This window comes from Natator depressus, chromosome 1 (assembly GCF_965152275.1).
Source record: "Natator depressus isolate rNatDep1 chromosome 1, rNatDep2.hap1, whole genome shotgun sequence".
Taxonomy (NCBI): Eukaryota; Metazoa; Chordata; order Testudines; family Cheloniidae; genus Natator; species Natator depressus.
This window is the reverse complement of record NC_134234.1, coordinates 347,339,485-347,367,330: the sequence shown is the minus strand read 5'-3', so window position 1 is coordinate 347,367,330 and position 27,846 is coordinate 347,339,485. Positions and strand designations below refer to the sequence as shown.

General features: G+C 62.6%; 1 protein-coding gene and 1 pseudogene across 1 annotated transcript; both read left to right on the top strand.

The window, feature by feature from the left end:
• The first annotated feature begins 54 nt into the window (after window positions 1-54).
• PRRT4 (proline rich transmembrane protein 4) lies at window positions 55-23,575 on the top strand. Its single transcript, XM_074962803.1, has 3 exons — window positions 55-356; window positions 19,663-20,591; window positions 23,103-23,575. Exons 1-3 carry the CDS (start codon window positions 55-57, stop codon window positions 23,249-23,251), a joined length of 1,380 nt encoding a protein of 459 aa, XP_074818904.1. The 3' UTR covers window positions 23,252-23,575.
• On the top strand, window positions 23,169-27,846 carry LOC141980982 (adenylate kinase 8 pseudogene; annotated as a pseudogene).

The window sequence follows — 27,846 nt, the reverse complement described above, 5'->3', positions numbered from 1 at the left end:
GCACAGGGCTGGGTGTGCCCGAGGCTGCGCGGGGGGTGCGTGCCCGGGGTCGGTATGCGCAGGGCTGGGTGTGCACAGGGCTGCGCGGGGGCGTGTGCACAGGGCTGGGTGTGCACGGGGCTGCGCGGGGGGTGCGGGGCGGCGCGGCGCGGCGCGGCGCGGCGCGGCGCGGGGCGGGGCGCGGGCCGAGCCGAGGCGGCCGCGCGGGGCCGGGGCGCTCGGCGGCCAGTCGCAGGCACCGGCGGGGAGCGAGCGGCGGCGGCGGCGGCGCGGGGGGCGGAGGCTGGGGCTGCTCCGCGCCGGCACAGGCCGGGGTCGCTGCGGGCGGAGGGTCCCTCCCGGGGCCCCGGCACACGGTGAGCGCGCGCTGGGACCGGGCTCCGCGCGGGGGGGGCGATCGAGTGACCCCCCAGGACGGGAGGGCGATTCCTCCCCCCCATCTTCGGGGCAGGGGCCGGCCGGGGCTCGGCTCGGGGCGATGGGGAAAGGGGGCGGCCGGGGCCGGGGGGCGGCCGGGGCTCGAGTGAACCCACAGCCCGTTCTTGGTATTTCCTGCACGTTCAAGACAGTCATTGCAAAGGGGCGGGGGGGGGGCGTGTGTGAGGGTGAATGTGCACGCGAGTGTGCGTGTGTGTGCACAAGTGTGTGTGTGAGTGCACAAGCAAGCGTCTGAGTGAGCCGGTATGTGCAGGTGATACTAGGAGAGGGTTGAGGGACAGCAGCCGGGGGGAGAGAGGAGAGGGTGAGAAAACCAACCCACAGCCACACACGCTCAGTGTCACACAGCCACCGACACACACACACACAGTCAGCGTCACAGAGACATGCTCGCAGCCACACACACACACAGCTGGGCACCTCAGGACCGTGGGGAGCCGAGGGGACCTTCTGCACAGAGCCAGCCTGGAGCCTTGGATGGACTCAGAGCTCTGACCTGACCCCCATCCTGGGGTGGGGGCCAGGGCTGCCCCTGGGGCAGGTGTTCCCAGGCCTGCCCCTTTGCCGAGGGATGTGGGTCTGGGTGCTCCGCGCGCTCCCAGCTGGCCAGTTCGAGGAGCTCAGGATCATCTCCCACCTCCCGTGGTCTTGGACCTCGCCCACGGCAGTGCTGAGCGGAGCGGGGTCCGTGTTAGCTCCAGCCCTGGGGTCCCCCTTGCGTAATGCAGGGGAGGGGAGCAGGGAAAGGGCTGGCCGGGCACCACTGTCCACGCACCTTGGGAAAGTGTGTGACCCTGTGTGTGTGGGAGAGTGACACTGCATGTGGGAGGGGTAATATGATGCTCTCTGTGTATGTGTGTGGCACTGTGTGTGGGGAGGTGTGACACGGTGTGGGTGTGATGCTGTGTGGTGTCACTACCGCCTTGTGACTGGGGGTGTGATGCTGTGTGTGTGTTATGGGGGGTGCGCTCCGCGTGTGTGTGTTATGGGGCGGGTGTGACTGGGGGGTGTTACGCTGAGGTGTGTGTGTCACGGGGGTGCGCTGTGTGTGGGGTTTACAGTCTGTGTTATGGGGTGGGTGTGACTGAGGGGGTGTTAAGCTGTGGTGTGTGTTACGGGGGTGCGCTGTGTGTGGGGTTTACGGTGTGTGTGTGTGTTATGGGGCGGGTGTGACTGAGGGGGTGTTACGCTGAGGTGTGTGTGTCACGGGGGTGCGCTGTGGGGGGGGTTTACGGTGTGTGTGTGTGTTATGGGGTGGGTGTGACTGAGGGGGTGTTAAGCTGTGGTGTGTGTTACGGGGATGCGCTGTGTGGGGGGTTTACGGTGTGTGTGTGTGTTATGGGGTGGGTGTGACTGGGGGGGTGTTACGCTGAGGTGTGTGTGTCACGGGGGTGCACTGTGTGGGGGGTGCTGTGTGTGGGGTTTGCGGTGTGTGTGTGTGTTATGGGGCGGGTGTGACTGAGGGGGTGTTACGCTGAGGTGTGTGTGTCACGGGGGTGCGCTGTGTGTGGGGTTTACTGTGTGTGTGTGTGTTATGGGGCGGGTGTGACTGAGGGGGTGTTACGCTGAGGTGTGTGTGTCACGGGGGTGCGCTGTGTGTGGGGTTTACTGTGTGTGTGTGTGTTATGGGGCGGATGTGACTGAGGGGGTGTTACGCTGAGGTGTGTGTGTCACGGGGGTGCACTGTGTGGGGGGTGCTGTGTGTGGGGTTTACGGTGTGTGTGTGTGTGTTATGGGGCGGGTGTGACTGGGGGGTGTTACGCTGAGGTGTGTGTGTCACGGGGGTGCGCTGTGTGTGGGGTTTACTGTGTGTGTGTGTGTGTTATGGGGCGGGTGTGACTGGGGGGTGTTACGCTGAGGTGTGTGTGTCACGGGGGTGCGCTGTGTGTGGGGTTTACAGTCTGTGTTATGGGGTGGGTGTGACTGAGGGGGTGTTAAGCTGTGGTGTGTGTTACGGGGGTGCGCTGTGTGTGGGGTTTACGGTGTGTGTGTGTGTTATGGGGTGGGTGTGACTGAGGGGGTGTTATGTTGTGTGTGTGTCACGGGGGCTGCACTGTGTGTGTGGTTTGCGGGGTGTGTGTGTGTGTGTGTTATGGGGCGGGTGTGACGGGGGTGTGCGCACGGGGTGAGAGTGCTTGTGTGCCAGCATGTGCAGGTGCGCAGCACGGCGTGGTGTCAGGTGCGGGGTGTGTGTAAACGCCCCCGTCATGGTGGCTCGGTGCCCGGGACACGCAGGGGGCCTGCAGGGCAGGGGCTGGCAGACGCTCCCGGCTCTTCCCCAGCCGCTGCTGGGCCCTGACACCGGGGCAGGGAGAAGCAGGGGGCCTGGCGCCCGGCAGGAGGGGCCGCGGGCTGGGCCGGAGGGGGTATCAGTGGCACTGCCCTGCGCACTGCGGGGAGCCTGCACGGCTCGTTCGTGGCCTCCTGCCGGGGCGTCGCTGTCCCGACCGTGGACCAGCTGGGCCGCCGCGAGCCAGTGATGGTCCCTTGCGGCTCAGGCGGGTGGGGCCAGCCCCCTCCACGCTGCAGTTGGCGTGGGAGCCCCTGGCTGTCGGGTCCATTTGCTGTCGCGGTCCTGTCCCCCGCCGCTCCCTGGTGTCTGGGTCCCGTCTCTGGCTCTGCTGTGTCCCAGTGGCTGTGCGTCCCGCTCTCTGGGCTCAGGCATGGCGGGGGGCTTTGTGCCCCCAGGTCCCCCCTGGTTTGGGCTGCTGCTGCTGTCTGGTTGTGCAGGGCTGCAGTGGGGATGGCTGCAGGCAGGGATGTGTCTGATTTGTTGCGCCCGGAGGCTGGTCCGTTGAGGCTTTAGGGGCTGCTCCCCGAGCACCGCTGGGCTCGGATTTCCAACTCCACTGGTTGGGGTGCGGACGCCGGGTGGAGCATCCTGCGGCTCGGGGCCTGGCTGTTGGAGTCGATGCCAAAGGGCCGTGGCCTAGGGGTGTGGACCTGACGTCTTGCACGTCTGCCCCCACCTCCAGCCCAACACAGAGACAGGGGCCAAAGGCGGGTGTGACGGGCACCTGTGCCCATATCTCCAGGTGTGCCCCCCAGCCCCCTGCTGGCTCCTGCTTCTCCCTTTGGGCCCCTGTCCTCACCTGGTTTCCCAGCAGCCCCTGGGGTTCTCACCAGAGCATCAGACGCGGCTTCTCGCGGCCCTACTGGCAGTGACTGCCCCCATCCTTGGCATGGAGTCGGCAGGCCAGGGCGCGGGGGCAGCGGGCGGCCCGGGCTGGGCTAGTCTGGGGAGGAGGGAGGGAGCCAGAGGGTCTGTCTGTGTCCCGCAGCCTCCGTGAGGCGTCTCCCCTGCATGTCACACAGTGGCACCCCCGACCTCGGCTGGTTCCCAGGGCCGAGCCACGGAATCAGGCCCAGGCACTGCCCTGGAAGGACCAGGCCGCACCGGTTGAGCTCACGGGGAGCTTGGGGTCCCCACAGCAGAGCACGCTTTGTTCCTGGCCTGCTGCTTCTTGTTCCTGGCCCACTGAGGCCTCCCCCCCACGAGGGGTCACTAGCATGCACGCCTGTTTCATGTCTGTCACACACTCTGCCTGCGCACAATGGTGCATCGAGCACACCGTGGAACCGGCAGCATGTCACAGGGGACCATCGATCAGGCCTTGAGGGATTTGGCCGCAGCAGGTGGACCCTGCCTCTGACCTACCACGCCCCAACCAAGCATTCCCTCTGCTCCCCACTGTGTCCCCAGCGTCCTCTCCCCACGGTGCCCTGCCGCAGCTGGGGAGCCGGGCAGTGCGCTGTGGCAAGCCCTGGGCTGACAGGGCGCCAGGTGCAGAACCGAGTGGGCTGCTCACGTGTCGCAGGGCAGAGCTGGACCCGACCCGGCTGGGCTGGCAGTACTGCACAAGGCCCCGAACGACAGTGCCAGCCACAGAGATGTGGACAAGGCCACGGCCAGTGCGGGCAGGACTGGTGTGCGGGCATGGCTGCCAGGCCAGTCTCCCTGTCCCTCTGCTCATCTGATGCCACTCACTGGCTGTAGCACAAGGAGGGGCAGGGATGGGGGGAGTCCCATAGGGCAGCTGAGAGGGGCTGGGGCTTGTGAGGAGTCTGTGCAGTACAGGGGGGCTGAGGTTTGGGGGGGGGTCCTGAGGGGCACAGGGAATGGCTGGCATTTGGGGGAATTTGTGGGGCATGGGGGGGGTTGGAGCTTGGGGGGGGGGTCTGTGGAGCACTGGGGGCTGGGTCTCCTCCCGCGCTGTCCAGTGTCCGGACTCCGGTTCCTGCCAGTGGGCTCCTGTCACTCTGCGGCCCTATCCTGACTGCGGGGCAGCGTCTCGTAGGGCTGCGTCTGTGCCCACGCCCCCCAGATGGGTTGCAGCCCAGCCTAGTGTCCCAGCGTGCTGTGTGCCCGGTGGGTCCCTGCGGCCGGCCGGGATGGCAGGCTGACTGTCCCCGCTGCACTGCACCCCGAGTCGCCGCCCGTAGAGGGGACAGGCTGCGCTGGGCCCTGTCATGTCCCATCTGTCCACGCCGAGGCGCCGGGAGGCAGCTGCCGTCTGACTGCTCATGATGGGACGCCGCTGAGACAGGGCCTGTCACAAAGATTGGGGCCGCACCTCTGCATGCTGATCCCGTCGGAGCGGAGGGCGGCAGCCTGGGCGCGGTGCCAGGAACGAACATATTCCGCCGTGGGGAGAGGCACCTGCTGACCCCCAGCCTGGCGGGCCCTAGACTTGGGAGAGCGAGGCAAACGGGCACCTCGTGGCTCTGTCTGGGGCAGGTCTGCCCCTGCCCCCCCGGATGGGGTCGCACATCGCGTTGAGGGTTGAACCCCGGGCCCCGTTCTCCCTCTCGCTGCCGCTGTGTCTGGGGAGAGCCTGGCTCGGCTGGGCAGGGTCATGGGGGGAGGTCTCTGCGGGCGCCATCGCTCCGCGCAGAGGTCTGGAGCCGCCCACGGGTGGCTGTTGCTGATTTCTCTTCCTCCGCGCCCCCTGGCTGCGGGGTCGCTTGGCCACCGGCTCGAGCACGGCCGGGGCTGGGGGAGGCACCGGCTGTGTTGGCGGGGAGGTCGGTTTTGGGGGACAGACAGCAGCCCCAAGGGGTCTGGTGCACCTGGCTCACCCCGCACTGGGCGACACAGGCACCAGAACGTGGAGACCCCAGGACTGCTGGGGCTGCAGCCCCCCTCTGAGTGCTGGGGGCCCCTCGCAAGGTCAGCCTCGCTTGCCACCACCCCATTCGCTCTCTGCAGAGGATGCCGGGCTGGAGGAGCCCAGAGGGGCAGGGCTGGGTTCCACCCTGGGCGGTCGGCTCCAGGCAGGGACGGAGGCTCGGCTCCATGGAGTTCCAGTGAGACCCACCAGCGGGGGGTGGGTGCAGGGGGAGGGCGTCCACTGCAAGCAGGAGGCTAAGAGGGCTGGGTGAATGTAAGGCAGACACGCGGGTGCATACACCATGTACCCACGCAGACACGTCCACCGTGTGCACGCACCCACGCACTCACACACCCACACAGACACGCCCACTGCGTGCACGCACCCACACATGCAGACACTCCCACCGCGTGCACGCATCCACAGACACGCCCACCACATGCATGCACATACACACAGACACGCCCACCATGTGCACGCACACACACAGACACGCCCACTGTAGACACGCAGACACGCCCACCACATGCACTCACAGACGCAGACACACCCACCATGTGGACATGCCTGCCACATGCACTCACACACCCACACAGACATGCCCGCCACACGCACTCACACAGACACGCTCACCACACGCACCCACACACGCAGACACTCCCACCGCATGCACGCACCCACACAGACACGCAGACACACCCACCACATGCATGCACATACACACAGACACGCCCACCATGTGCGCGCACACACGCATGCACATGTAAGGGGACTGTTGCCCCCTTACTAACATTCAGTGGGGGTGTTTTGGTTGGCTAGCTCCCGGTACTAAAAGGGGAAGGGTCTATGGGAAATCAGGACCCTGAGACTGATAGTCCCCAGGAACAATGGGGAGAGGCCAGTGCTCCAGGTCAGCCTGAATGACAGGGTGTGACGAAGTGGGACTGTTCTTAATGTTTTCTCTGAATATTGTGGGGGTGCCTCAGTTTCCCCTATGCAGTTCTTAAGTATCTGGGGGTGGGGTAAGGGTGTATGATCATTGCAGAGCCCTGGAGGGCAGGTGTGTGCAGGTGTCTAGACGCAGAGAATGGCCAACACCCTGTTTCCTGGCCATTGATGGCCTGGGCCCATCCCCCCTGCAAGGTGAGAGCTAAAGGGTTGGAGAACAAAGGAATCCGGTGACCTCCTGGCCCGGGAAAGGAACAAAGCCCAGAGGAGGAGGGGCTGGAGGGAGTTTCAGTTTGGGGCTGGCTGGGGACATGGGGTGATGTGCAGCCGTGGTTGTCTGGCTCACTGCCCCCCAAAATGGACCCAGCTGAGGGGTCCTGTTCTCTGCACCTACAAGCTCTGTGTTAGACCATGTTCCTGTCGTCGAATAAACCTTCTGTTTTACTGGCTGGCTGAGAGTCCTGTCTGACTGCAGAGTTGGGGGGCAGGACCCTCTGGCTTCCCCAAGACCCGGCCTGAGCGGACTCGCTGTGGGAAGCGCATGGAGGGGCAGAGGATGCTGAATGCTCCGAGGTCAGACCCAGGAAGGTGGAAGCCGTGTGAGCTGTGTGTCCTGCAGACAGGCTGCTCACAGAAAGGAGACTTCCCCAGAGTCCTGACTGGCTTCAGGGGGAGCCGTTCCAGAGCATCGCCCAGGGACTCCGTGACACAGGGCGGGCAGGCTAATCAGGGAGTCAGGAGGCCAGGGAGGTCCCCTCCTCTGTGTGAGCTGGAATTGCCTGAGTCAGACAGAGTGGGGCTAAGCTAAGGAGAAAGCAGGGGCCCGAGCTGAGCTGGGGAGCAGAGTTGCAGCCCCAAAGCCAGAGGCACAGCCCAGAGAGAGCAGACCTGCCCTGGGAGCGGAGCTGCAGCAACCAGAGGCAGAGGGGTCAGCGAAGCAGCCCAGGGAGCTGGAGGCAGAGCAGCAGCCGTGCAGAGACCAAGTGGGGCTGGGGCTGGGGCTGGGGCCGTCTGGAGCTGGGTGCGGTGAGCAGCTGGGGAGAGCGAGGGGGACCATGGGCAGTGGGCCCAGCACAGGGAGACGCCTCAGCCAAGGGGCTCTGCAGGCCAGGCTTGGATCGTAACCCCGACACTGGGCAGAAGGGTCCTACCACTTAGAGCCTGAGAGCGTGTGGCCACCACCAGAGCGAGTGTCCGACCCACAGCATCCCTGAAGCACAGCCAGGGCCGGAGCAGGGGGCCTGGGACTTACAGGGAACAGACTGTGAACTGCCCTGACATTCCAGAGACACTGTTTGTGACGTTCCCTGCCACAGAGCGGGCTGATGTGTTTCCTTTCACCTTTCCCATTTTCCCTTACTCTTTTTAAAATTAATTGTTGATTAAATAACTTGCATTTGCTTTAACCTGTATGTAATAATCAGTGGGTCAGAGAAGTGCCCAGTGCAGAGAGAGTACCCCAGAGTGGGGACACCCTAGCCCCTGTCCTAGGTGACTGCAGCAGGTTTGGGGGTCGAGCCCCCCAGGAATCCTGGGCCCAGCCTTGTTGGGGTTACGAGGACTCTGCCAGACAGGAGAGTGGAAGGGGAGTCCTCAAGGGCAGGGAGGCCACTGGGTAAAGGAAGTGGGAGCGAGGACTCAGATCCTTTCGCTAGCCCACTTCACCGGGGTAGTGCAGAAGCCAGGAAAGTTCCCCACAAGAGCGGGACTGTTCCCCCGCTTACATAACTGGCGTCACGAACAGGATCCCATCCACAGGGTCCACCCACTGGTTTACTGGTTGAGTTCTGGTAGTGCTGTCCGGGCCTGGTCCAGACCCTACCCTGGCTGGAACTGAAGAACGACGGGCCCGGTTTGCTGACCTTCAGCGCGGATTGTCAGGCCAAGCTGCGGCTTTACAACAAGCTAGAACAGAACAGAGAGACGCCTTATCGCTGGCGAAGGGGTTAATAGACCGACAGGCAGCAGGAGCTAACAAACCCCCTACACGCACACAGCGTGAGCCGGCTCAGCTCAGAGGTGCAGAGATCCTGCTGGGCCGGGCTTGGTTTCGACCCCTCTCTGTTTGCTGAGGTGACCTGTCACATCCCCCTGCATCAAGAGTGAGTTCAGGGCGCCCTGAGGGGGAGTCGCTGTTCTAGGCCTTGTCACAAACTTGTCAACACACTTGGATCCGGACTTGCAGCTTCCCTGCTATTCCTGTCCCTCCCCACAGCGCTCCGCTACCCCCAATCCCCATCAATACCCCCACCCATTAAGCGTCCTCTGCCCCTCCGTGCGCTTCCCGCAGCGAGTCCGCCCAGGCGGGGTCCTGGGGGGGCCAGAGGGTCCTGCCCCCCAACTCCGCAGTCAGACGGGACTCTCAGCCAGCCAGTAAAACAGAAGGTTTATTAGACGACAGGAACATGGTCTAACACAGAGCTTGCAGGTGCAGAGAACCAGACCCCTCAGCTGGGTCCATTTTGGGGGGCAGTGAGCCAGACAACCCCGTCTGCCCTTCACTCCATGTCCCTGCCAGCCCCAAACTGAAACTCCTTCCAGCCCCTCCTCCTCTGGGTTTTGTTCCTTTCCCGGGCCAGGAGGGCACCTGATACCTTTGTTCTCCAACCCTTTAGCTCTCACCTTGCAGGGGGAAGGGCCCAGGCCATTAGTTGCCAGGAAACAGGGTGTCGGCCATTCTCTGTGTCCAGACCCCTGCCCACACCTGCCCTCTAGGGCTCTGCAATGATCATACACCCTTATCCCACCCCCTAGAGACTTAAGAACTGCCTAGGGGAAACTGAGGCACCCCCACACTATTCAGAGGAAACATTAAGAACAGTCCCACTTTGTCACATGTCTCCCCCCTTCGAGATCAAACTGAGCGGGGTCACTTTAGCCGGTGACCTGGGGAAGTTCGAAGCCACGAGCATCTCTCCCATTCCTTGGTAGGAGTCACACCAGGCCCTTCCAGTTTTACGCCCTCCCTTAGGTCGGGGGTGGTCAATAGCACTCACAGGCCGCATAAACCTTCCCACATGCGGCCTGTGCCCTTTGGCCACCCCAAAAGCCCCGGGGGTCAAACTGGGATTGGGTCTTCTCCCAGCGCTCCAGTCTGGAGGGCTGCAATTCGGGCTCTCTTGGTTAAGAGCCCCCATCTTGACCTGGGCCACATACTGTTCACTGACAGAACTAGCATGGAGACATCCCTTTCTCAACAACCTTGTCTCCCCAACAAGCTGGCCAAACACAGCCACTTGGTTAGAGGACTGTTTAACTTTCTTAACAGCTTTCACTCCATCTGAGACCTTCTCAAAGCTATCCACACTGGATCCTTCAACAGGACAGTCAGTGGATCCATTCACAACAGAAAATTTCTGGCTGTTAGGAACTGAAACTTTCTTGATTAAATCACTTTCACACCCTTCAGTGGCAGTAAACTGCTTGCAAAGACTCCATGAGGATACCTTTCCCTAGGGCTTTTCTATGCAACAATTCACCCCTCACAGAAATTCTGCTCTTACCCTCTTTACCTAGGGCTTGCTCGAGAGGAACACTTTCCTGAGCTACAACAGACTCTTTCTGGGTCTCCCTTACATCCAGAATCACCTCTGGCCCATCCGGCGGATTCCTACACAATCCCCTTTCAGGCAAAGTTACAGACTTCCTAGATAAAAGGTCAGAAGCATTCTCCTTCCCTTTGCCACACACAAGTTCAGGAATCTTTTCCTTCTTGCTGCAGGTTTCCACACCCTCAGTAGGTAACACAATCACATCACCTTCATGCCCTCCTTGTGCCCTGGCTAGGATCTCACCCTGATCAGACAGAGTTGCTCCATCCTTTCCCAACAACACACTAACAACAGGCAAAATACAAGCACCAGAATTGTCTGGTCTCTGGGATTTTACATAGACGCTAACTGGATGCGACCTAGTTACAGGGCCATTCTCCCGAGCAGACACAAACTTAGGACCCTTCCCTTCCTGGGCTTTAGCTGAGTCCAGAACCAGCTCTGAGACAACTGCACGACCCTCAACCATCACAGGCTGAAAGGCCCCTTCTGTCTGCTCCACAGACAAAGAGAGCCGGACACACTTTCTCCTTTCCCAGACATCCAGCTTGGGATCTCATTCCCCTTGTCCCAGCACACAAGGCTGGTCACAGACAACTGCTTAGAGATCAGGGTAGCTCCCTCCATAGGCAAGTCAATACCCCTGACAGACACAGGCACGTTCCTTTCCCTGTCCCACTTCTCCAGCCAGCTAACAGGTAAGGTCCAGGGACACTCATCTTCCACTCTCCTCGCCTTCCCACCCTGCTGACTAGACGCAGCCATCAGCTCACAAGGCTGCCTAGGCTCATCCAGACTTTCCTTACCCAGCACCTTGCCACTCCCCACAGATCCCCTGCCCTGCCTGTGTCTCCCCCCACTCAGCTGGGGTCTCAGCTCCCACTGTGCTCCGCTCCCCCACCGCCAGTTCATGCTGCTGCTGCTTCTGCAGCTCTTTCTCGGGCTCTCGCTGTCTCTCACAGTCCTCTTGCTCTCTCGGACTCAGCTCCAATCCTGTCTGTCTCCGATCCCCCGACGGGGAACTCAATCGTGAAGACCCCCGTCTGGTCGGGGACAGGAGTCTTGGGGATGCCTGGCTACTATTCCAGCTGCTCCCAGATCCTGCTATCGCCCCATTTGGGGTCAGGAATCTGTCCCTTAGAGCGGTCATCCTCCTCCAGCTGCACAATGAACTGCGCTTTGGTGAACTTTCCTCTGCTCAACCCTCTCTTTCTGCACAGGGTTACAATGTCCTTCTTAAGGAGACGGTGACAGGCCATCACTCCGCTCTTCCCAAGTTGTTGTGGACTCACAGGCCTGTGTGCTCTCAGCTCCCCACGGTTTCCAGGGAGAACCCCTAGTGTGCCAGCCCTTCTCGAGGTCACCACCTCTTTGCCAGGATCGAGCTGCAGACTCCTCCGCCCCTGGGACTGCTCACTGCAATCCCCAGGGGACCCTGTTACTGCAGAAGTTCTTCTCTCTGGTCACACACCCCCAGGGGTTAACCGCCCCCTGAAACTGTCTCTCTCTGAATCTTCAGCACGCCTGGTCCCCGTCAATTCCCCTTTGTTTTACTGCTCCCCAGTCACTTACTGCAGGAAGCGCTGTCCACGGGGTGCAGTAGATCCCACCGCTGACACCAGTTGTCACGGAGTCCCTGGGCGATGCTCTGGAACTGTTCCCTGTGAAGCCAGTCAGGACTCTGGGGCAGTCGCCTTTCTGTGAGCAGCCTGTCTGCAGGACACACAGCTCACACAGCTTCCACCTTCCTGGGTCTGACCTCGGAGCATTCAGCATCCTCTGCCCCTCCGTGCACTTCCCACAGCGAGTCCACTCAGGCGGGGTCCTGGGGAAGCCAGAGGGTCCTGCCCCCCAACTCCGCAGTCAGACGGGACTCTCAGCCAGCCAGTAAAACAGAAGGTTTATTAGACGACAGGAACGTGGTCTAAAACAGAGCATGTAGGTACAGAGAACGGGACCCCTCAGCTGGGTCCATTTTGGGGGGCAGTGAGCCAGACAACCACGTCTGCCCTTCACTCCATGTCCCAGCCAGCCCCAAACTGAAACTCCCTCCAGCCCCACCTCCTCTTGGCTTTCCCCTTTCCTGGGCCAGGAGGTCACCTGATTCCTTTGTTCTCCAACCCTTTAGCTCTCACCTTGCAGGGGGGAAGGGCCCAGGCCATCAGTTGCCAGGAAATGGGGTGTCGCCCATTGTCTGTGTCCAGACCACTGCACACACCTGCCCGCTAGGGCTCTGCAATGATCATACACCCTTACCCCACCACCTAGATACTTAAGAACTGCCTAGGGGAAACTGAGGCACCCCCACACTATTCAGAGGAAACGTTAAGAACAGTCCCACTTCGTCACACACCCCACCAATGCACTTCATTGTTCTGCCTTTCCCTTGAGCCATGCTGGTTCTAGGGTTACCACCTGGCCGGTATTTGTCCGGCCTGGCCATTTTTTTAATGGATTTGCCAGTTGCCTGAAAAAAAAAATCTGCCAGATTTTTTCCCGTGGGTCTAAAGATTTGCGTTATGCTCACGATACACTGGGGCCGCGAACGGTGAAAGTTTCGTGCCCGGCGAAAGATGCTGTGATATTGCCATTAAGAGTAAGAACTGGCTGGAAAGGGCAAAATCAAACGGCAGCTACGAATTCAGGAACTAGACTCCGTGGATTTTCTTTGGGAGCATTTTGGAACTTTCTACGTATTCACGTCTCTAGTTAAAAGAAAAGGAGGACTTGTGGCACCTTAGAGACTAACCAATTTATTTGAGCATGAGCTTTCGTGAGCTACAGCTCACTTCATCGGATGCATACTGTGGAAAGTGTAGAAGATCTTTTTATATACACACAAAGCATGAAAAAATACCTCCTCCCACCCCACTCTCCTGCTGGTAATAGCTTATCTAAAGTGATCACTCTCCTTACAATGTGTATGATAATCAAGTTGGGCCATTTCCAGCACAATGCTTTGTGTGTATATAAAAAGATCTTCTACACTTTCCACAGTATGCATCCGATGAAGTGAGCTGTAGCTCACGAAAGCTTATGCTCAGATAAATTGGTTAGTCTCTAAGGTGCCACAAGTCCTCCTTTTCTTTTTGCGAATACAGACTAACACGGCTGCTACTCTGAAACCCGTCTCTAGTTAAAACACAGAGTTAGTGCAGGTTGGGAAAAGAGACTTTCTGTGCAGACGGACACAAACAAAGCTGCTTGGAGAGGCACCCAAGGTAAGAGAATGGCGTTATCGATCATATCTGTGTATTTCCGTGTGCTCTCTCCCGAGACTTGAGAAGTGGCTGTTGAAGGGGGGGAGGCCTGAAGAGTTGCCTTGTGGTTGGGGTTGCGGTGGGCTCGCATGGGCGGGGGTGCTGGTTTATTTGCATTTCAAAGGTGGTAACTCTTGTTGGCTCTGGTTCCTTTGGCTTCCCCCAGTGTGGGGGCTGCCACAGAGGGCTACAGACCCTGGCTGGTGCTGGCAGGGTGCCCTCACCCCACACCCATAGCTCGGCTGGAGACGCAGCTTCCTCTGTGCCAAGAACAGCACCTTGGTTTGCGTTTATTTCCCTGTGATTCTGCGCTATCCCGTGATAAACAATGGTGGAGCACAGGGGGAGCGAACGCTGCTCCCTGGGAATGAGGGCACAGAGCCTCCGGGCCCACCTGTTGCCCACCATCCCAGCCGCTGGGCGCCCTGGGGCTGGCCTAGTTGGAGAGGCCAGGGTGGGGGTCCTGCTGTGTTCGCGCTGCCTGGTTCCTCTGGGCCGACCCATCCTGAGCGGGACTGTCCCACTCAGGGCTGTTCTCCCAGGATGGCTGGAGGACACAAGCTTCCCCACCCCCCAGAAACCCAGTGAATGCTGAACGCCCCAGCACGCGGCTTGCAGGCCGGGGGGCCCAGGGCCCTAGCACCATTGGAGCCTGACTCAGCTGCACCAGGGTCTCTCCCACACTGGGGCTGGGCTCCGCGCCCCCAGCTCCTGCTGTTCCATGGAGAGCCTCGCAATGTTTGGTCTCCCATAAACCCCAGTTCCCCGAGGCAGGGCATTTGTGAGACTCTCGGCTCTCAGTCTGGGAGATAAGCTGGAAAACGGGACCCCAGTCCCAGCATTTCAGGGTCTGGGGCAAAGGGGAGACTCAGCGTTGCCCCTGGTTTCTGGGTATGGGGGGCTGGCAAGGCAGAGATTGATTAAAGTCAACCTGGGAATTTAGGGCTTGAACCTGGGGGACTGGCAGGTGCCCTGGAAATCAGGGCATGTCCAGAGTTGCTCAGAGCTGCTGCAGTGCAACAAGCGCAGGGGGTTCTTCATCCCAGCACCCCCCTCTCTGGAGACCTGCAAGGGGCTGGGGGCAGCCCAGGAGTCAGTGTCCAGCGCCTGGCACATGGGACTGCTGGGATAATCCCCACGCCCCCAGTGCCAGGGTGAGTGCACTACCAGGGGCTGGCCTTTGATGGGCTTCCGTGCAACGAAATGGGCTGGCGTGCGTGTGGGTGTGCACACATGCCCACACGCCCACCCTGCTGCCCTCAGCTGGGTGGAACAGCCCCGGAGCTGTTCAGGGCTGCCCCCGCCGGCTGTTAGGGAAAATGGGACACTTCACGGGGCCGGCCTGTGCCCCCCTATGCGAGCCCAACCTCCCTGCTGCCTGCCTGCACACGGGGCCAGCCTGAGGCCCCCTCTACACCCCCCCACTGGCCGCGCATGGCTGTCCCAGCCCAAGCCACTCTCCCTAGCCCTCCCTCCCACGCAGGGCAGATGTTGCCGCTTGCCCCCCTCCCCGGCACGTTCCCGTGAGGGGTTTTTTGGCAAAACTGATGATCAGCTGGCAAGAGAAAACGGGACAAATGCCCAGCTTTGCCAAAAAAACGTCGGGACGCCCTGGACAGGGCTTAGAAAAGGGACTATCCCAGCCAAAACGGCGCGTATGGTCACCCTACCCGCTGCGCTTTGCACCCGTTCGCAGGAGCCAGCCCCCTTCTCTGTTGAAGCAGCTGCTGTTGCTCCCTGGCCTTGCACCCCAGCGCCAGGGGCTGGTTGCCTGGTGGCCAGGCTCTGTTGCCCGCCCGTGGCTGTGGGCACAGATGCTTGGGGGAACAGCAGTGGGCTGTCATATGTGTGGGGGTCACAGACCTGCAGGGCAGGGAGGCTGCATTCTTGGATGCTGTCCCCCCTGCTGTCTGTGTGTGGGGAGGGCCAGGCCATGGGGCAGGATCGGGGAAGGGAGGCAGGCAGGTTCCCTGCTGCTGGAAGGGTCACTCTGCTGCGGGAGTGACCGAGACAGGGGGAAGGGGGGGTCACGCTGGCCCCCTGCGGGGCCTTGGCTTCCCCTTAGCTCCTGCCCTGGGTGAGCTCATATGACAGCCGCTGTCCCCTCCCCAGGGACTCAGGAATGGCCCAGCGCTTGCCAGGCTTCCCCTCGGGCACCGCAGCCCTGCTGCAGAGACCGGGCACCGCGTCGGGGCAGGAAGGGCGGCAGCTGCAGCGCTTGGGGGCAGGGAATGCAGGCTGTGTGCCGTGGGGTAGCCCTGCCGGTCCCCAGATCGAGAGAGACAAGGTGAGGGAGGTGATGGCTAATGAGCGAGAGGAGGCTGGGAGCTGCACAGAGCTGCCTTTCGGGTCTGGGCTCGTCTCAGCAGAAGGGGTGAGCACTTCCCCAGGGCGCTGCTCTCTGCGGCCACGCACACGGGCGGACACACAGCGACACACGGGCGGACAGGGGCACACACGGATGGACACACACTCTGGGAAGGACTCTGTCATCATCTGTCTCTAGCTGCGAAATGGAGCGGCTCTGGTTTGGATGCCTGGCAGCAGCCCAGCCCCCGCAGGCTTGGAGCCGCTTGGCAGAGCTGGGTGAATGCCGGGCTCAGGGTGGCATGATGATGGGCAGCACTTGCGGAGCTGCTAAGGAGGTGGCGGAAGGGTGCAGGAGGCAGATCCTGGGGGTAGACAGAGGGGCGGGGGTTAGGCTGCGAGGCCTGGAGCTGCGGGCTAGTGACACTTGCAGCTATGTTTCTGTTGAAAGCTGAATTTTTTATGTTCTGTAACATCCGCCTGTGTCCTCTGATCAGCCTGAAAATCGGTGGAGCAGCTCAGGGGCTGCCGGGGAGCTTGTGGTGAAAATTTGGGGTCGTTTGGTCAAGGAATTCCTAAGATGCAGCCCCCACAAGTGAAAATCTCCAACTTGACTATAATGATTTGTTCGTAGATTCACAGCGGTTAAGGCCAGAAGGGAGCTGTCACAGAGTCCCCGGGCGATGCTCTGGAACTGCTCCCCACGAAGCCAGGCAGGACTCTGGGGAAGTCTCCTCTCTGTGAGCAGCCTGTCTGCAGGACACACAGCTCACACGGCTTCCACCTTCCTGGGTCTGACCTCGGAGCATTCAGCATCCTCTGCCCCTCCGTGCGCTTCCCACACCAAGTCCGCCCAGGCGGGTTCCTGGGTGGGGCCAGAGTATCCTGCCCCCCAACTTCGCAGTCAGGCGGGACTCTCAGCCAGCCAGTAAAACAGAAGGTTTATTAGACGACAGGAACATGGTCTAAAACAGAGCTTGTAGGTGCAGAGAACAGGACCCCTCAGCTGGGTCCATTTTGGGGGGCAGTGAGCCAGACAACCCTGTCTGCACTTCACTCCATGTCCCGGCCAACCCCAAACTGAAACTCCCTCCAGCCCCTCCTCCTCTGGGCTTTGTCCCTTTCCCGGGCCAGGAGGTCACCTGAGTCCTTTGTTCTCCAACCCTTTAGCTCTCACCTTGCAGGAGGGAAGGGCCAGGCCATCAGTTGCCAGGAAACGGGGTGTCGGCCATTCTCTGTGTCCAGACCCCTGCACACACCTGCCCTCTAGGGCTCTGCAATGATCATACACCCTTACCCCACCACCTAGATACTTAAGAACTGCCTAGGGGAAGCTGAGGCACCCCCACACTATTCAGAGGAACCATTAAGAACAGTCCCACTTCGTCACAGGAGCATTGGATCCCCTAGTCTGAGTTGCATGTCACAGGCCGTCCCGTTCCATCCTGGTAGCCCTGCGTTGAGCCTAACCATTCGTGTTGGGCTAACGCATCCTCCGAAAGGCACGGTTTGGATTTGAAGAACTGAGGGGATGGAGACGCCACCTCTTCTGAACTTGTCCGGCTTCAGCTTCCAGCTGCTGTTTCTTGTTCGGCCCTTCTCCACTAGCTTACAGAGCCCGCTGGGGCTGGGCATCTTCTCTGCGGGGAGAGACTCACGCACCACGTCATCAGCTTGCCTCTCAATCCCTTTTGTATTGAGCTCTGTCGGTCTCGCCCTGTCTGGCTTTTGCTCCAGCCCGCAGCTCGTTATTGTGGCTCTTTTCTGCACCCTTTGCAATTATCCTTTAAAAATGCCCTGCTCCCCAGAACCAGACGCAGGATCCTGCAGCGTAGAGAGAGAAGATCGCCTGCCTGCTCCTCCTCACCGCTCCCGGGTACAGGCGTCCTCGGGCCACGTTAGCCCTTTCTGCCACGGCTTTGCTCTGCGGGCTCACGTTGAATGTCTGTCTGCTGTGACCCCTAAATCCTCTTCAGAGTCTCTGCTCTCCACGACACAGCCCCCATGCCGTGGGTGTGGCCGGCACCCCTGGGTCCTAGACGTACGAGTTTGCATTTGGCTGTGTTAAAACCCATTTTGTTTGAATGGGGCCAGCCGATCAAGTGATCCAGACTACTCTGTGTGACTGCCCTGGCCTTCTCATTTACACTCCGTGAATGTCTGGGTTGTCTGCACTTTGTATCAGCAGCGATTCTGCATTTCCTGCCAGATCTCCGATGCAGGTGTTGACCAGTGCCAGAAACACCCCCATTCGCTGGCGAGTCTCGTTGGACAACCACTTTCTGAGATCTGTCAGTTAGCCAGGTCTTCATCCATTTCACATGCGCTCTGTCGATCCTGTGCCATGCTCGTGGTGTGATCAGAATGCTGTGCGGTGCTCACCCACACCTCGGTGTGCATTACAGCTACACAGTGCCTTTATCGACCAGACTTGTCAGCTCATCAAAGAATGAGATCAGGTTTGTTTGACAAGACCTGTTTTCCATAACACCCTGCTGAATGGCAGTAAATAGGTTAAGAACATAAGAACGTACGAACAGCCAAGCTGGGGCAGAGCAATGGTCCACCTAGCCCAGTGTCCTTCTGACAGCAGCCAGGGCCAGGTGCCCCAGAGGGAATGAATGGAACAGGCAAAGTGTTCCTGTTTTTATTCTTTAGTAATGGAATCCTGTATCTGGTTTCCAGGATTTTGCCTGGGATTGCTCGTACTGCCCTTCGGGGTACATCTGCACGGCCATAAAACCCCTGTGGGCGGCTGGCCGGTGCCCACTGGCTCAGGCTTGGGCTCTTCAACTGCAGTGTAGACATTTCGGCTCAGGCTGCAGCCTGGGATCTAGGACCCTGCGCGGCGGGAGGGTCCCAGAGCTCGGGCTGCCACGCAAGCCCAAAAGTCAGCAGAGCAATGGAACATCCCCACAGCCCGAGCCCCACGAGCCCAAGTCCGCGGGCACGGGCCCGCCGTGGGGGTTTTACTGCAGTGTAGACGTACCCCTAGTTACCCGTTGCTGTTTCTGACTATTGGCCCCGTATTCGCAGGCTTTGTTTTGTGGCTGTTCGCCAGGGTTACGAGACGTATTGAAAGTGAACAGCAGCACGGAGTGTGACTCTGGGCAGGGTCCCCGTGAAACGCGTCCCCCAGCTTCTTGTGTCGAGCCAGAGCGAGGGATGTGTTTCCGGAGGGCGGGCTGGAAAGCTGGGAGCACCCGGGACCTGCTGTCTCTCTGGGGGCTGGGAATACCATTGTGCAGCTGCCGTGTTTGTGCCACCCAGTAGGTCACAGACACACACCGCTCCTGGCCACGGCTCTGCTGCGCAGGTGGCCTCAGACCTGGGGAGGGACGGCCGGGGGCAGTGCCGAGAGCGGGGGCTGGTCAGTAAATGGGGGGGGGCGGGCGAGAGAGGGTTAACCTTGCCTGGATTCCCACCCCTGTGTATGGTGGGCACACAGCCGATGTTTGAATGGCTTGGCCCAGAGCCTGCCACGGCCCAGTGCCTCCCTTTAACAGTGGCCAGCACCCGCTGCTCCAGAGGATAGGGCAGGAATTCCCCGCCCCCCAAGCAATGGTGGGACGATCTACCCCAGGGCAGGCTCCTCTTGAGCACTGGGCTTCTGCCGGGGGCAGGCGGGCTCTCACCCTCCCTCCCCTGCATGGGGCGCTGGGGTTTTCAGTGCTGTCTATAGAGGTGCCTCGGGATGGCCTTGTTCTCCAGATCGACACCCAGGCCTCTGTGAGTCCTGCCGAGCATCAGCCTCAGGGAGATCTTGGGGCAGGGAGTCCCGCAGGTCAGTCATGGGTTGGGTGGAAGAACATTTCCTTATCTCAATGGGCAATGGGGTGGGGACACAGTGGGTCCATGGTCTGGCCGTCTGCCATGGGGGGTGGATGCTCTGGGCCCAGGGTCGGGCCAGCTGCCGTGGGGTGGGGATGCGCTGGGCCCGGGGTTGGGCTGCCTGCCGTGGGGTGATGCCCGTCTGGGGTCCCTTGGTCCAGGCTCTCTGGCCTTTCCTGGTGTGACACTAACGCTCGACCTGCCACCTCTCCCCAGGCCTGTTCTGACGTCCTTCCTGCTGCCGCTCGCTGACACCGGGGCCATGTGGGCCCTGCTGGCGCTCCTGTGCCTGATGCCACCGGGCTCCTCGGCCACGGTGGCCCTGGCTGAGATGCGACAGACCCCGCCGCCTGCCGGAGCCAGTGCCAGGGCCCAGCCCCCCTCTGCCGCCCAGGGAGCCCTGCCGAAAGCCCCTCTGACGGCGTCGGAGCTGCCGGCCAGGGGCGCGGACCCCGCGCTCTCTCTCAACCTGGGCCTGAACTTCAAGATCAAGGTGTGGAGCCAGGGCAGCTTCCGGCTGGCAGATCCCAGCGCCGAGCCAGCCCTCGCAGACCTTCTCCCGGCTGACACGGCGGACCCAATCTCCTCCGCCAATTTCCTGCCGCCGGCGAACCGCTTCCTGGCCAAGCTGCCGCCCGGCGAAGCCCTGTCCGGCTCCTCCTCCACGCCCGGCTCGGGGTGGCTCATGACCAGCTCCGCAGACGAGCCGTCGCCAGATGCTTCCCACGGCCCCGGGAGCTGGGGCGAGACCGCTGGAGACTGGGATGGCTCCCCGGTTCCCCAGTTCCGCAGCAGCCCCGGGGGCCGCCCGCCGAACACCACCCCCTTCGAGTCCGAGTTGCTGGAGCCAGTGCCCACGGCCCAGCTCTCCTTGTTCCGGCCAGTGCTGGGCTCCCAGCCCGATGTGATGCTGCCAGCTGCCAGCCAGCCCACCCCTGCCAGCTCCCGCCAAGGGCGCAGCAAGGGCCTGGAGTTCAAGATCAACATTGACCTGACAGCTGGGCTGGACCAGGAGGTGGGCGCGCCCCCCACCCACGTCCTGTCTGCCAGGGGGGGCAAGGGCCAGGGCACCAGGTGGAAGTACCCGCTGCTCCCCAGCCTGAAAGCAGGGATCTCGGAGATCGCCAGCAAGCTGGGCACCTCCAGTGAGTACGGGGAGGGGCTTGTCTGTCTGCTCTGCTCCCCACGCGGCCCTGGCCTCCCGGCCACCCTAGATGTGCGCTCACACAAGGAGCCCGGGGCACAGTGCTCGCTCCACCCAGATTAATGTACCGGCAGTGTCAGGCCATTGTGATCATCTAGTCCGGCCTCCCGGGCACCGCAGGGCAGTGACCCACCCCGAAACCTTTTCTGGAGTGGAGCTTTGAGCAAACCATCGCACCTGGCTTTTAAACTGAGCTGTGGGTGAGGGTCTGCATGTCTGCGAGATTGTGTGTGTGTGTGCGTCTGTGAGATTGTGCCATGTATGCATCGAGGGGGTGCATGTGAGCTGTGTGGGGGGGTCTGCATGTGTGCAAGGTTTTGTGTGTGTGCATCGGGGGTGCATGTGAGGAGTGTGTGTGGGTCTGCATATGTGCAAGGTTGTGCTGGGTTTGTATTGGGAGGTGTGTGTGAGGTGTGTGTGTCGGTCTGTGTGTGTGTTGTGTAGAGTGCGTACACGTGTGTGCACAGATATGATCCGTGCTTCTCATGGGGGAACCGGCTGCAGCCGGCCCTTCCTCTGGGGGTCCAAGCGCAGAAGCCCCTGCCCTGGGGAGGGATTTCATTCCGTCTCTGTGGTGCGGAAGGGGCTGGATTAGCACCTGGGGGACTGACCCCAGAGCAGGCCCCCGTGGCCCAGCCGGGCCCTGTCTGCGGGCAGGGCAGCTCGTCCCCCACGGCCCGTCCAGCCCTCGAAGGAGCCCGTGGCGCCATCAGCACCAGTCATGGGGAGGTTGCGGTGCAGACGCCTGCCCCAGACCCATCTCAAGAAGGGCAACCCCCCCGGACAGCACACACTGAGCCCCCCTGCTGCATGGCCACCAGCAGCCCCTGCCCAGAGTCAGGGGCCTGGGCGCAAGTCAGGCTGCCAACTTTGTAATTGCCAAAAACGGAACACCCTAGCCCCGCCCCTTCCCTGAGGCCCCACCCCTTCCCTGAGGCCCCACCCCCCGCTCACTACATTCCCCCTCCCTCAGTGGCTCGCTCTCCCCCACCCTCACTCACTTTCACTGGACTGGGGTGCAGGAGGGGGTGAAGGCTATAAATGGGGGTGCGGATTCCGGGTGGGGCCAGAAATGAGGAGTTCAGGGTGCGGGAGGGGGCTCCGGGCTGGGGCAGGGAGTTGGGGTGTGGGAGGGGGTGAGGGCTCTGGTTGGGGGTGTGGGCTCTAGGTGGGGCTGGGGATGAGAGGTTTGGGGTACAGGAGGGGGCTCCAGGCTGGGGAGGGGGGCTGAGGGATTTGGAGTGTGGGAGTGGGCTGTGGGTTGAGGCAGAGGTTTGGGGTGCAGGATGGGGTGAGGGCTCTGGGGTGGGGCCAGGGATGAGGGGTTTAGGGTGTGGGAGGGGCCTCTGGGCTGGGGCGGGGTTTGGGGTGCGGGGGGGTGAGGGATCTGGGCTGGGGATGTGGGCGGTGGGGTGCAGGAGGGGCTCCAGGTTTGGGGATTGGGGTGCAGGGGGGGTGAGGGCTCTGGGTGGGGGTGCGGGTTCTGGGGTGGGGTGGGGATGAAGGGTTTGGAGTGCAGCGGGGGGATCTCAGGGCTGGGGCAGGAGGTTGGGGCTTGGGGCTGGGGCGGGGGCTTACCTCGGGCACCTCCCGGTCTGCAGTGCAGAGGGGCTAAGGCAGGCTGCCTGCCTGTCTGTCCTGGCTCCGGGCTGTGCCCCGGAAGCGGCCAGCAGGTCCAGCTCCTGACCTAGGCCTGGGGGGGCAGGAGGCTCCGCGGCCCGCAGGCACCGCCCCCAGCCAATGGGAGTGCGGAACTGGTGCTTGGGGCGGGGCAGCACGCGGAGGAGCCCTGTGGCCTCCCCGCCTAGGAGCCGGACCTGCTGCTGGCCATTTCCGGGGCTCAGAGCGGTGCCAGGGCAGGTAGGGACTAGCCTGCCACAGCACCGCCGACCGGACCTTTAGTGGCCTGGTCGGCAGTGCTGACTGGAGCTGCCAGGGTCCCTTTTCGACCACGTGTTCCAGTCGAAAACCGGAGGGCTGGGGTGGGGGTTGGGCCTGTGTGTGTATGGGGGGACTGGGGCCATTTTCGTCCTTTCCCTGCTGCACGGCCCCATCCTGGAGAAGTGAGCAAGTGAGAGATGCCATGGGCAGTGGCAGGGCCAGGCAGGACCCCCTCTGGGGCTCCTGGAGATCTCAGTGCCTGGCCTCTCTGCAGGGGGCACCACGTGGGGGGAGGTCTGTGGGCCGTAGCCCCTCTCCCAGACATTGGTCACATACGTCTGGGCTGAATTAGAGCCAGGCCTGGCTGCAACAGACCCCGGAAACCCTCCCCTACCCGCTGGGCACCTGCTGCTGACGGCTCCGTCCCGAGCAGGCCCCGAGCACCCCTGTGTGTGTGTGCGGGGGGGTCTCCAACTCTTGTCAGACTCGAGCCGTCCCCCTTTCCGTGTGCATGTGGGGGGTCCCTGGCCCCCTGTGCTGACCAGGCCTGGCCTTTACTGTCTCCCTGCAGGTTTCTTTGGCCCTACGTTGCCCCCAGACTGGCACCAAGAGAGGAGGGGGCCACAGGAGAGGAACAGCACAGACGGCATCTGGGACCAGCCCCAGGACACCAGCCCCTCCCTACCCCGTGCCACGGAGCCAGGTGAGCCACTGGGCTGACCCACCTGTCCTGTGGGGCTGGGGCAGCCCCCAAACCAGCTCCTCCCTCTCTGAGTCCCTCCCACTGCCTGTCCCCTGCACAGGGAGCCTGAGCAGACGCCAGGGCATCCAGAATCCCCGCCACATACGGAAGGAGACGCACCGCCCAGCCCTGTGCCCCCACCCACCGCGCAGAATGGGCTCCTCGTACAGCCCATGATACTCTCACACTGAGGCACCCCACCATGATACACACCCCCGTGCACCCCAATACACACACACTAATGCACCCCACCATGATACACACCCCAGTGCACCCCAATACACACACACTAATGCACCCCAGCCCTGATACACACCCCAATACTTACCCAGTGCATACCTGATACACAGCCCAGTGCACCCCAATACACCCCGATACACACACCCTAATGCACCCCAGCCCTGATACGCACCCCAGTGAACTCCAAGGCACCCCCGATACACACACACTAATGCACCCCACCTTGATACGCACCCCAGTGCACCCCCTGACCCCCCCAACACACACTCCCCATGCACCCCTCTGATACCCCTAATGCTGCACTGTTACACACCCCAGCAAACACACACACAGCACACAGACTGGCCAGCATGCTATACCCCCCGGTACACACCCCAGCACTCCCCCAGCGTGCCCCCGATACCTCAATGCCCTGATCCCCCAACACACACACTCCCATGCCCCGATACCCCCGGTATACACTGGCACACGTACGGCTCCAGTACAGGTGGCTGGGCCCCAGGGCGTCCCGTGCCCCTGTGCCCCCATGTCCCCGCTCACCCCCTGTGCCCCCATGTCCCCCCTCACCCCCTGTGTCCCCATGTCCCCCCTCATCCCCTGTGCCCCCATGCTGCCTCATTCACACAGCAGGAAACACGGGGACTGTCAGGTCCAAACAAGGACCCCCCAGCCAGGGCCCGGCCTCCTGCCTGGCTGCAGGACTCCCCCTGGCTCTTTCTGGCTGTAGAGCGCCCAGGGCCTTGTCCTTTTGCCTGGGCCCACGGCTCACGCCCTCCTGTGGCTCAGGCCCCTCCCGTGGCAAGAGGGTCTTTGCCTCCTCGCCCTAGTCCCCAGCCCCGGGGGCACGATGCTGAGAGTAGGGGATGCAAAGGGTTAACACTGCCGGGGCTGGACTCCGCTGGGGGGCTGAGCTGGCCTGGAGCACCCAGCCAGGGCGCGGTGGCAAGTCCCTGAGCTGCAGCGGGGCATGTGCAGGGTCCTGGTGGACTCAGCCATGCCTGGCTTTGCACAGAGCTCGGTGCTATCTCGGCATCTCCCTGACATGTGGGAGGGGAGCTCAGACCTTTGCCCAGGAGCTGGCTCAACAGGTCTGGGGGTGGGGGGCCTGCAGGGGGCCTACAGCTGGTGGGGTGTTGCACAAGGCCCAGGGGCATGTGGGGATGTTTTTACTTCCTCTGTAGCCTGGGTGGGGTTCCCAGCAGTGCAGGGAGGGGCTGGCCCGGGGAGCGGGGGTGGGGACGAGGCACAGGGGGACTGGCTGGGGCACTGCTCCGGGTTGGGCTGGCACTTGGAACCGGGTGCCCGAACTGCCCTCGCTGGGCAGCCACCTGGTGCATCCTGTCCCAGGCCAGGGGTGCGGAGCCAGTGACCCAGAGGGAGGAATGCAGCTGGGTCTGCAAACCTGCCTGGCCTTGGAGGGGCCCCACGCTGTGACCAAGGCCTCTTGATAAGCCGGCTCCTTCTGCCAATTGCTGGAGAGGCTGGTCTGACAAGGCCAGAGAGAGAACCCCGGTGTCCTGGCCAGCCTCCCCGCCTAGGGGGCCATGCTGGGCCATTGCTGAGTGCAGAGGGATCAGCCCCCCGGTGCTGGAGAAACCCAGCACATCTCAGAGCAGGGAGAGATTTGTGAGGGTCAAGCCGCCCTTCCAGCCCCCGGGGTGGCTCCCGGCCCACACCCCTCGCTGCCAGCCCTGGGGGAGCTTTCCATGACGGGATCTAGCAGCAGCAGGAAAGTCACTGGGCCGGGCCGGGCTGGGCCGGGCCGGGCTGGCTGGAACCGTTCTGCCTCTGGAGGGTTATGCGATGAAGTGTGGTCAGAGCCCACAGAATATGCTCCCCTGCTACCCAGCTCCCAGTCCCGCTGCCCTCAGCCCCTCCTAACCCCACTGTCTCCTTCAGCCCACTCCCCTCGTCCCCTCTCCTGTTCCCCACATTGCCTCCTCCGGGGTGCCCCTGCTCTGCCCCAACCCCCTTTCTGCACTCCCCCGAGCCCCGTTAGCCTGCGGCTGGTGGGGCCAGGACAGTGTCTGGCGATAGCCGTCGGTGGGCTCTGGTTGGACCCGGAGAAGCTGCGCCCCTGAAGGTCACTCGGCTCCATGCCGGCTCCCTGCAGAGGGCCGGGGCCGCCTGTCACATCCCGTGGGGAGATGGAGCGAGAGCTGCCATCCCCTGCGTGCCCAGGCTGACGGGTGCCAGGCAGCATTAGCCTCCATCCGGCACGCTCCTTTCCGGGTGCAGGCAGGCGGATGCAGCAGCGCCGCAGGGGTCTGCGGCGCCCCGGGCGCAGCAAGCAGACAAACGCTTGGTGGCAGCCCGTCAGCCCAGCTAAGAGCCGCCTGCATGGAGGTGACAGATGGATCTGGACAGGGGTGAGGACAGCAGCTCTGCCGGCGACAGGCCCGTCACCTCTGCAGTCTCGCCGTGTCCCTGGCTCAGCCTGCTGGGAAGGGCAGCGCAGCTGCTCGGAGACGACCTCCTGCTGGTCTGGCATGGCGGGGGCAACCGCACTGCCGCTGCTCCTTCCATCGTCCCCTGCCTGGCACCGCCACCCTGATTTCCAGCCCCCGCTGTGGCTGCGTGGTCCCCAACCTGCCTCTTCCCCCGCCGGTATTCCTGCTCCAGTGGGCTCGGCTCAGCCAGCCCTCTGCTCGCCGGCCCGGGCCCTGGGAGCAGGCCCAGCGCACCACGGGCCGTACCCTGCGGGAGCCCAGCCGCAGGAAGGCAGCCTGTGCCCGCGCACCCGTGGGCGATTCGGGATTGCTGCTCGCTGCAGGGAGCCGCGTTCCACCCGCCCCTCCCGTGCTCTGTGATGTCACAGGCTACTGCTGGGCAACCCTGGAACCCGGGGCCAGGTTTGGAATCCCGCCGAGGAGTCGCCTGGCGCAGCTGGAGAGAGATGGACGTCGCTGCCAAGCCCCACGCCCCCCCCGCCATGGCCCTGTATGCCGAGAAGCACAGTGTCTTCCAGCTGATGCAAAGCATGGTGGAGGCGGTGCTCATCCACCAGCCCGAGGACCCCATCTCCTTCATGATAGACCACCTGAAGCAGGACAGCGACCACGTGCCCAGGGTGTTTGTGCTGGGCCCCCCGGCCGCCGGGAAAACCACCATTGCCATGTGGCTGTGCAAGCACCTCAGCGCCCCGTACCTCAGCCAGCAGCAGCTGCTGTCCAACAAGACGCTGGTGCTGGCCAAGGAGGCGCAGAACTACCAGCTGCGGCAGGAGCAGATCCCAGACGAGCTCTGGGTCGGCCTGCTCCAGGACCGCCTCTCGGACATGGACTGCATCAGGGAGGGCTGGGTCCTGGACGGGTTCCCCCAGACCCGCGAGCAGGCCTTGCTGCTGCAGGCCTCCGGCATCGTGCCGCGGCACGTGGTGGCGCTTTACGCGCCGGACACCGTGCTGGTGGAGAGGAACCTAGGCAAGCGCCTGGACCCCGTCAGCACGGAGGTGTACCACACCACCTTTGACTGGCCGGCCGACCCCACTGTGGGGCAGCGCCTGGTGCAGCCCGAGGGCTGCTCGGAGCAGGCCACCGCCAGGCGGTTGCTGGAGCATCACCGCAACCTGCAGGGCATCTTCCAGAGCTACCGGGGGACCCTCCGCACCGTCAACGCCGACCAGCCCTGCGCCGACGTCTTCTCCCAGGTGCTGACGTTCGTGGAGAGCCAGCCCCGCTCGGCTGCCCCCTTCACCCCCCGGGTCCTGCTCTGCGGGCCGCCTGGCAGCGGGAAGAGCCTGCAGGCCGCCCTGCTGGCCCAGAAATACGGCCTGGTCAACGTGGGCTGCACGCAGCTGCTGAAGGAGGCCGTGGCGGAGAAGTCAAGGCTCGGGGAGCTCATCAAGCCGTATTTCGAGAGCAGGTGCCCGGTGGCCGACAGCCTGGTCCTGAAGGTGCTGCGGGAGCGGCTGGGCAAGCCGGACTGCGCGTCCTGCGGCTGGGTGCTGCACGGCTTCCCGCGCGACGCGGACCAGGCCGAGCTGCTGAGCAACACCAGCTTCATCCCCAGCCGGGTGGTCTTCCTCACCCTGCCCCTGGACGCCATCCTGGAGCGGGTCTCTCAGCGGGCCACGGACCCCGTCACCGGCGAGCTCTACCACCACCTGTTCAAGCCGGCCCCGAGCCCGGCGCTGCGGCAGCGCCTGCGGCAGAAGCCCCAGGACGCGGCGGAGCAGCTGGAGCTGCAGGTGGATCTGTACAGCCGGCACGCCGCGGACCTGCAGGAGTTCTACGAGGATGCCGTCTACGTCAACGCCGACCAAGACCCCTACACTGTCTTCGAGTCCCTAGAGAGCTGCCTCACCCGGCCTCTGCCCCTCCGCACCGTCTAG